Source organism: Merops nubicus, unplaced genomic scaffold (genome assembly GCF_000691845.1).
Source record: "Merops nubicus isolate BGI_N331 unplaced genomic scaffold, ASM69184v1 scaffold51559, whole genome shotgun sequence".
Classification (NCBI taxonomy): Eukaryota; Metazoa; Chordata; class Aves; order Coraciiformes; family Meropidae; genus Merops; species Merops nubicus.
The window spans coordinates 1,273-10,837 of NW_008629894.1; the positions used below are offsets into that span (position 1 = coordinate 1,273).

A 9,565-nucleotide genomic window follows, 5' to 3' on the forward strand; every position below is an offset into this window, starting at 1 on the left:
GGTGGAAAGAGCGAGAATCCCCCCCCTGGACGTGCTGCCCACGCTGCTGGGGATGCAGCCCCAGATGCCACTGGGGCTTCCTGGGCTGCACTTGCACATTGCTGGCTCATGTGGAGCTTTTCATCCACCAGCACCCCCAAGGCCTGCTCTCAGTCCATTCTCCACCCAGCCTCAATTTGTGCTTGGGGTTACCCCAACCCAGGTGCAGGACCTGGCACTTGGCCTTGTTGAACCTCATGAGGTTGGCATGGGGCCACCTGAAGGCTGTCCAGGTGCCCCTGGATGGATCCTTTCCCTCCAGTGTGTCAACCACAGCACACAGCTCAGTGTCATCTGCAAACTTGCTGAGGGTTCCTCAGTCCATGTCACCATGTCACATGCATATATATGTGAAATTTCATAATCCTTTCCAGTGAGAAGTTGAGTGTTTTTAAGAGGACACATGGTTGTTGTAAAATATTTTGAAGAAGAAGGAAATATTCTGTTTAAAACTAGCAAAGTCCAGATTAAAAAAAAAAAAAAAAATAATTGCCCACCCAGTGGTGTTTCTGGACTTTCAGTTTGTGTTGTGTTCCCAGAGTTCCATCCTTTCCGGTGAGAAGTTGAGTGTTTTATTTAAGAGGACATGTGGTTGTTGTAAAATATTTTGAAGAAGAAGGAAATATTCTGTTTAAAACTAGCAAAGTCCAGATTAAAAAAAAAAAAAAAAATAATTGCCCACCCAGTGGTGTTTCTGGACTTTCAGTTTGTGTTGTGTTCCCAGAGTTCCATGCTCAGACACAGTGGTCCTGGGTAGCCCAGTTGTCTGGTGAGTTAATGACTGCACAGCACAGATTTGGTGAGGTGGGATTAGCAAGGTCTCCGTGTGCCAGTGTCACCTTGTTCCTTCCACCAGGGGCTGTTCAGGTGGATTTATCAGGGAGGGTGTGTTCAGCAGATGTGACTTGCACTTGTAACAGAAATATTTGAAGTGCTACTTTTTATTATTTTTTTAAAGCATCACAAAATTGCCACATCATTACAGTGATAATAAAATGTCATGTATCATAAGTGATGTTGTGCTTCTCAACCTTCTTACATCTGTGATCTTCAGAATTCAGGTAATCTCGAACTTCAGATAATGTGGAAAGGAAACCAAAGTGTTCCAAAAGGAAACGAAGTCTCACCTCTGCACTTCCCTAACGTGTACACACCTGTTAAAGTTTAGGGATCCCAGTCTAAGATTCATGTTCCAAATGAAGCATCATTTCTCAGACTCCAGATAAAATCGAACCCATGCTAGCTCCAGTCTGGAACTTACAGAAGCCTTTCTTTGGGCTATGCATTTTCAAGAAGGGTGCAAACTACCCCTAGAAGTCAAACTGCAGGTCAGTAATTTCACTAGCTGACATAAGACTTGACAGAACCTGGGCTGACAGTCACTGGGCTCTCCATCTGGTGCCCTAAACATCTCCTGTCTCTTACAAAGGCCAAAGTAGACTCCACTTGCTGTCTTCAGCATTTCTGGGCATTCAGAGGATCTCCAGGAAGAGATGTTCTTGCTGCCTACCTTGAGCGTGCACAGCCACACAAAGGTACTGAAGAGCCAGAGTTGGAGTGCATCAGCACGTTCCAGGTGCCTCACTTTTGGATCTCGATTGTGGATTTATAATAATGTTCTCTAGAATGGTGGTACTTTAAATAATCTTAACATTTGTTTGAGAGTCACTGCAGAAGGAGAAGGTAGAAAGTATAAAATGCAGTCAAAATCCAAAACCTAGATCAAAAGTGTTTACATTCTTGATGTCAAGTATAAATTTGCAAGGATACAGTAAGACTTGCATCTTGGTTCTGAAAAACACCTTTATAAACTGTTTATATAATTCACAACACTGTCCATTATCCTTTTTCCAGATAAAAAGGAAAAAATCCCGTAGCCAAAGAAGGCTAAAATTCCATGGAAGCCACTCTCAGAATGGTACCAGGTTACTTGCACGCCGTTGTCCTCTAGTCTCTTCTTGTAGAGCAGCCCATCATCCCTGAGCACATCAAACTCACAGGTCACGATGTAGGATTCGGGGAGCTGGCAAATAACGGAGTCCTCAGCCAGAAGTGGGGAAAAAGTTATTGCTAAAAGTTCTTTGATCACTTTGTGGACTTCAGGTTTATATGAAGTGGATTTCTGTGGTACGTAGCCTCTAACCTTAAATTTGTCAGGAATAATGTCAGCACTTACCCACTTTTTATACTTCTGTTTCATGCTCTCAGGAATATGGCGGTTTTGTAGGACATCTTCCAAAACAGAGGGTTCCTTATTAAGGTAACGAAAGCAGAAGTAGATAACGAGCTTCCTAAACAGTATGGGGACTGAGGCGTTCTGCTGGTAGGAAGGCAGATGGAAATCTAGCCCTTGTAGTCCTGGGTAAAGTAAGACCTGAGCACGTACTTTTGGGAGATCTCTTTTATTCAGCAGTATTTGGCAAATAACTGTGGCAAAATTAGCCCCACAGCTGTCACCGCTGATGACGATGAGAGCAGGGTCCACGTGGTACTCTTCTAAATTCCTCATGAAGTAGAGGGTGGCACTGAGGCAGTCAAAATACTGCCCCGGGTACGGGTGTTCAGGAGCCAAACGATACCTGAAGTACCAAACATCCTGTGGTTATTGTCAAAGTAACAACAAAACTTCAGTTTGTGTCGTTCCTGCCTGACTGGTGTGCTGGTTTTGTAAACCTTTTTCCCTAAAATTTAAAGATTCTGTTTGGTTTTAACTAGTGAAGATTGGTGAGGCAAACTCATGGTGTTACAGCTACTGTGGAATACTTTGCCTGTAAGCACATTTCTGAACTGAATGGAAGGCTAAAGCAAACACAGGGAGCACCATCTCAAACAGGGAATATTCTCAGCGTATTTTTCAGAAATGTTTCAGCTGTGAACTGAGTTACCATAAATACTCTGTGTGAAAGTAGCACTTACCCAACAGACACAACCACTGAGTTGCAGTTTTTGGCAATGTAGCAGCATACTCTTTCAAAGGCTCCTAAAGAGAAAGTTTATCAGAAATGGTCATTTACAAATCAAATATCCTTCTGCAATGAAACTGTAGTTCCTTGAACTTAGGCTGTGTGGAAGGCACCACAACGTGAGACCCATGGGTCACTTCTGCTGTGCAATGGGGGCTTCACGTGTTAATGTATTTTGTGGTTGTTGGTCAGTGGCTGTTAGGGCATAATACAAGCATGTAGGAATGGTAAAACTAGGGAAAAAATAGAAGTCTGCCTAGCCTGGTATCACATCTCGGGTGGTGGTCAACAAAAGGTGTCTAAGCAGAAGCATAAGATGAGGACAAGCATTTAGTTATAAGCATACAAGAAGCTGAGGCTCAGGGCACTCCTCTGAGACAGAAAATGTGTCTTTCTCTTTAATGCCCTTGATCAATGTTTCTTCCCTGAATTATTCAAACCACTCCTTGAACCCCTGATTTTAACCTGCAGGACTTGTGCTGAGGAATGCCATGGCTTGCTCACACTGCTGTGAAGAGCCATTTCTGTTTGCTCGGCTTGTAGCTGGCCTTCCCTGCGTCCCTTTGGTGACCCTGGCTCTTGAGCTGTGAGAAACTCTGGGTAGTGTTCCCTGGCTGGCTTCTGCTGCTCGTGACTGTGTGGGCAGTTAGTGTGTCTGCCTTTGTCCTTCCCAGCCGGACGAGTCGCAGTCTATCCACTTCCCTGTACAGAAGCTCCTTCCCCCCCTCTGCAGCTTCCCTCTGGGCCTTGCTGGTGCTGCTGTATCCTTTTTGAGGTGTGGGGACCAGAGCTATAAGCAGTACACTATATTGAGATGCACCATGGATTTATTACAGTGGCATAAAGAAGTTTCCTGTTTTCTCCTTTCCTAATAATAATTCTTAAAGGATTTTATTTGCTTTGTGACAGCTACTGTGCATTAAGTATCAGCATTTTCTAGCAATTTTCTACCATAATCCCAAGATCTTCCTACAAGGGAGCACTCTGCTTAGTCCATGGTTTTATTTGTAAATTTAGGATGCTCTTTTCTTCTGACTTCTCTACACGCCATTTCACCTGTCACTTTATTGTCTAATCCTTTTCTGTCATAAAAACATGCTGCACTTTTGCAGCCAGCCATTTACTACCTTGAAGGACTTAGGATCACACCAGCTTTCACCCTCTTTTTCTTTTTTGACTCTCTTGATTGGCACTGGTCCCAGCACAGATCTCCTTATGGGAATCTCACAAGAACCTCCCACGATCCATCTATTTTCTGTCTTTTATTCAGTTTTTATCCAAATGAAAGACCTTCCCTTTTGTGTCATGAGTGTGTAGCCTCTTTAAGAGACTCTTGGATATCAGAGGAGGTTTTATCAAGCCAGTCTCCTTTATTCCTGTATTTGCTGACTCATTTAAAAAGCTTACATTGATTTGTGAAGCACAGCTTCCATTTATATGGATTTTAGGGAGTAAGTCATATTTATCTGTCCAAAACTCTGTTCTTCATCGTAGCTTCCGCTAATCTGGTAGATCTCAGGCTTCCCCAAGTCCTTTTCAAAACTGGCCATTGTGTTACTTGCTCCCCTGTTAGGGAGTACCGACAGGAACTCAAGTGGAGGGTCAGGTGTAGGTGTGGGAAGGAGCTGAGCCACGGGCTGTGGTGCAGCTCCCTCGGCGTGCCGACGGTGCGGCAGCAGAGCTGTTGTGCAAGACACCTGCACTGTGCAACTCTGTGGTGTGGCTTGCTTTCTTTCAGCAAAAGGATTTGACCTTTCATTGAGGTGATAGAAGCTTATCTCTGGAGTCCTCACTGCCACCCAAACTGGCTCTAGAACTAGAGGTGCCACAGCTGGTGAGCCAGACCGAGGTGCTCTGCAGCAAACCAAGGGCAGGTGGTTTTACCAGAGTGTAGAACAGAGCCCGAGTTGGGAGAAGTTATGCTCTGTTTCTACATGATGCTGAACAGAGTTCTGTAGGCTTTCAAACTCATTTGCAGGTAACTGAAGTCTGCCTGACATAGTGGTGGTGGAGACTTACTCTGTGAAACCCCACAAACTTCCCTGCCTGACCCCTGGAATGGAATCTAGCTTTCCATGTTAGGTGTCTTGGCTTCTGGGCAAAGCACACACAGACTTGGTTGCTCAGAAGGAGATCCAGAGCAGTAAGGAGGCTGAGCCAGCAGCTGCTGAGACAAAAGGCTGGCTCCCTTTCTCAAAAAGAAATAAAGGATTCTGTGCAGTGTTATCATAAGAATCAAACTCCCCCAAATTGATTCTATTTTTTATGTTCATTTATTATTTGTATTTTCCTTCTTTTCGGTTCCTTATTTTAATGAATGGGAATATATTTACAGATTTTTTCCACGTATTTGTTAAATTTTCTTGGAGCATGTTGTATTTTTTAGACCTCCTTTGGCTGCAGGTTGAGAAACACTGACTTCTACAGTGTTTCTACACAGAAGTTAAGTGCTGAGTACAGACATGTATTTTAAATTCTGTACTTTGAGGCCCTGTCCCAGCTTACAGGAAATAGTCCAGTTGAGATCCAAAACTGGAAATTCCTCCTTGAGAAGTAACCAAAGCATTTTTCCAAAGAATGAGGCCAGAATGTATTCTTTTTAGCAATAGCATTGCCATTTTCATCATGCTGAAATTATTTGAGAAAGTAGATCTGTATTAGCCTAAAAGGTTTTTAAATTACATTTCCATAAAAGATGGAGTACAGAGGAGAAGGAGGGGGAGACATGAACTCCAGCCCTTACTCCAGGACTATTGCTCTATCTTTTTTCAGCTAGTCATTAGTTAAGGTGTGAGAACATCCTGAACTCCCCTCCCAGCGACCTAAGCATGTGTGCTTTTTTTAAAGGTGTCTCTTTCTTTCAGAACAGCTTGAAAAGCTGCAGCAGCACAGTCCCTCTGCTGTGAGCTGGTGGCTCATCAAGGGGGTTTCTAGATCACAGTTCTGGATTTAGAAGCCTCAGACCTGCTGCTTGCATCAACTTTGCCTGTAGCTCAAAGGAACGGGCGGTGGGACTGCCCTTAGCTGTGTGCTAAACTCCTCATTCCACAAGTGCTTTGCAGTTAGTATGGAGATTGCAAAGACTTGTCATTGGGAAGGACAGGTGAGATATTGGCTGACACGTGTCTGAAGGTAAAAATGTAATGGCTTGGATTTGATTTAAAAAAAAAACTTGCTGATTTCTTACTGATGCTCCCAAATGTGCCAGCACCTCCATGAAAATACAGTATTCCTCTTCGTTTGCCAGTAGGTGGCTGTTTGGGCTGGTAAATCCTCAGTGGGACCTCATCTACTTTGAGATCTTTGATAAGAAGTTTTGGATCTCTCCGTGGTGGTACTCCATCTAGCACAACTCGCAGTAAGCTTAGATCACTGCAGATCCCTAGCTTCTCCAAAATCTTTCCCTGTTGAAAAGAAAGAATTCAGAAAAGGAGCAGTAATGTAGGCTTGCTTCTGAAGAGACAACATTATATGAACATGCAAGTCAGTTATTCAAAGGCTGAATAACTGTATAGTGTACATTAGTTTCATTTTCACACGAAATAGTTTCCCAGTGTAAAGTGGCTGCAGTTTGAACAGGGAAATCTAAATAAGCTTTTAAGATCAGTCATTCTGGGTTTATGAGTTAATTCAACATGATTTGGTTCATATGATAGCACTTACTGGCTTCAAGGGGGTGAATTGCTGCTGCAGCTTTTCTTTTTAAGCAGTTATCTTGTAGCTCCCAAATACCCCAGCAAAACAGAAGTGAAATCCCCAGTTTTGAGAAAGGTAACTTACCGAGATCATGGTTGTGATCAGCAGCGCGTGGAAAAGGCGAAGCTTTAGAGGCTGGTCAATTCCAGGAGGCAGTTCTGAATGGAAAAGGTCATAAAATACCCCCCCCAGCAGCACTGCTGGTATTATAACAGGAGAAACAAAAACCAGCGCTATTATTGCTAAAGCTGTAGGAACAGATCCCATTTCACTTCAGTAGAAGCCCTAAAACCACTAAAAGGCCACTAAAAGCCCTGTGCTCTCTTAAGCCTTATTGGCAAGTGTGTCTGAGGTGGCCGCACAGGAGACTTAAGCACCCAGTTCATAAGCAGAAATAAAATGCATATTAATGTTGCAATACCCTCATTTTCTCCACCCTTCTTTTGCTAATGGTGCTGTTGGCAACGCTTCCTTCTACTAACTAAGAGGAGGGAGAAGTTTGTACCATTTACGAAAGGTGAAATTTGAAGTATATGTAATTGATTTACAGCACGGGTTCTGCACTAACAGTGAGAAATGCTTATTCAGAGAGGTCCTTACCTGAAGATTGTCTGTATTTGGTGTGAATTCATTATGGGTGGACTGTCCTGTGGTAGCATTAAATTTGAGTGATATGGTGCTACCTGCAGTGGTCATCAAGGTATATACTTCTCTGAGAAGAGAAATATCCACCTTCTTTGGGATAAACTTTGTTCCATAGCGGAATGCACAGATAAATTGGTGCTTTAATTCTGGTTTGGATAACTGTACTTTTGCTCAGTGTGTTACCTGTGACATGCTCCAGCAGAAAGATTTGCTCTGTGATGTACCTCTACGTGACATTAGCTGTGCAGGGTGTTTTATGCAGAGGTGGAGCACAAGTAAAATCAGTGCTAGATGGGCCAAGTCTCCATGTACATTAGGATCTCTCCAGATACATGGTGGTGTGTCTGTAGACTTAAGCACTGTTGTTTCTGGTTCATAAAACTATCAGAATTTTATATTAATTGTAGTTCTTGTTTGTGGTTCAGAGTAGAGGCTTTGTGAATACATGTACGTTAGTGTGGGGTGGTTGCATTTCGTGGCAGTTTTTTGGTGGAATAATTTTTGTTTTGTATTCTTTGTCCCGGAATTTCATGTTCCACACAATTTTAAAGTTCCAGTTTCCAAACTTTTTTGCTGTCCCAGCTATTAAAGTGTAGTTCCAGTCAGAAAACCAAACTAGTTCTTAGCTTGATTAGCAGAGTGTTTAGAGCAAAGCCATCATGACAGCTGATTGGCACAATTGGAACTTGTGGAGATAAGAACGTGTGGGATAAAGCATGCAGCAGTGTTTGTGAAACAGATCCATCCTGAGCTCTTCACAGCAAGGGCTTTTTCTTTGCTGAGATTGGCTGAGATCTGGGGCTGCCTTTCCTTATGTGGAGCACAAAGGTCATTCTGTCCTAAGCCTATCACTGTTTGTCCACAGGGCTTTTCCTGCCACACAGCAGGGTCATCCTACCCATGGCTTCAGTTATTAGTTCAGAAAGACTTTCTGTGTAGTGTGATATTGTAGCACAGCCTGTGGGTTTTATTGTCTGCTGTATATTCCCAGCAAAAGAGCAGAACAACATAGTTCTTACTAAGTGCTTGTTTCTGATGTCTGTGCCATCAGTCAAAATGTCCTGATATTGTACATCAGCATTCTTGACCATTTCTTATGTTTGAATCCTCGGAGGAAAATTCTGTGCTTTCAGAAGAGCCTGTGCTCAAGGACAGTAGACACATAAAGGCACTTGCCACTGCAGTGGCAGTAAATGAAACCTTTAAGAGCAACCAGCACCACATTAATTAAATTATCTGATATTTGGGTAGATCAGTTCAGATTATGAAAGCTTCATACCGAAGAGAACACGTGTGTCTGCAGTAGCTGTGTAAGCTGTTGCTCACACCATACTGGCAGAAGTCTTTTCTTCACAGGATATAGTGAGTCAATCATCAAAACCAAAACACCTCACAGATGCCATCTCTGTTTTCAAACCTCAGTGGATCTGACAGGGTGGAAGGAGTATTTCTCTACTGTCTTTTTATTTAAAAAGGAACAGTTTGGTTTTGTTTGTTTGCTCTTCGATGTTATGCCCTTGCTGTTGTCTTCAATAAGAATCTGTTTGACAGTCATCACAGTCTGAAAAAAAAATCTTTCAGTTGTGCATTAAAGCTTGTTAAATAAATGGTTAAGTAGTGTTTCAGAATGGTTTTCAGTTGTGCATTAAAGCTCTCCTGTTGTTAAAGAAATGGTTAAGTAGTGTTTCAGAATGGTATCTTAATATTTTACTCTTAGAGCATAATATGAGTGTGCTCAGCTAGAGCATAATCTAACTATGATGTGTCAGCACCTCCATCCTTCCTCCCTCTGTCCTGTTACCACAGTTCTCGTGGTCTTAGAGCTCCTTGGTCCTGGTGGGGATGCTCATATTCACAACTGGTGCATATGTGGTGCCTTGTATTCCAAAATGCTCATGTGACTCAAATAATCCAGCTGCTGCATGTCACTTTTCTCCTGATGCTTGTTTAGAGATGCTTCGGATATTCTGAGTCTGGGCAGCTGTTCCTGAACCTGCAGGTTCATGAGCAGAAGCATCTGTTTGATATTCTAGATATAGTGATATCTAGATCTATTGATATCTATTTGATATGTCAGCCTCTCAAATTTCTAACAGCCTTGTGGTTGGTTTGTTTGTTTGTTTTCCAGTTGTTTTTGAAGTGCTAAATTGTCAAAAAAGTGTTTTGCTCCCTTTTATCTGCTCCATGACACGAGTACTTTATGGCTTTGAAAACAAGGAGGC

At 42.7% G+C, this 9,565-nt stretch overlaps 1 protein-coding gene across 1 annotated transcript; it reads right to left on the reverse strand.

The window, feature by feature from the left end:
* Positions 1-1,843: 1,843 nt before the first annotated feature.
* LOC103779448 (arylacetamide deacetylase-like 4) lies at positions 1,844-6,965 on the reverse strand. The gene is made up of 4 exons (XM_008947073.1): positions 6,783-6,965; positions 6,190-6,406; positions 2,956-3,019; positions 1,844-2,618 (listed from the first exon to the last, which is right to left on the reverse strand). The coding sequence occupies exons 1-4, from the start codon at positions 6,963-6,965 to the stop codon at positions 1,844-1,846; spliced, it is 1,239 nt and encodes a 412-aa protein (XP_008945321.1).
* Between the last annotated feature and the right edge of the window lie 2,600 nt (positions 6,966-9,565).

Coding starts and splice junctions, on each gene's coding strand:
- LOC103779448 (XM_008947073.1), bottom strand. CDS start 6,965: ATGGGATCTGTTCCTACAGCTTTAGCAATAATAGCGCTGGTTTTTGTT. Junction 3,020..6,189: donor TGGCACATTTGGGAGCATCA/GTAAGAAATCAG, acceptor CTTTCTCTTTAG/GAGCCTTTGAAAGAGTATGC. Junction 2,619..2,955: donor TCAGTGGTTGTGTCTGTTGG/GTAAGTGCTACT, acceptor TTGGTACTTCAG/GTATCGTTTGGCTCCTGAAC.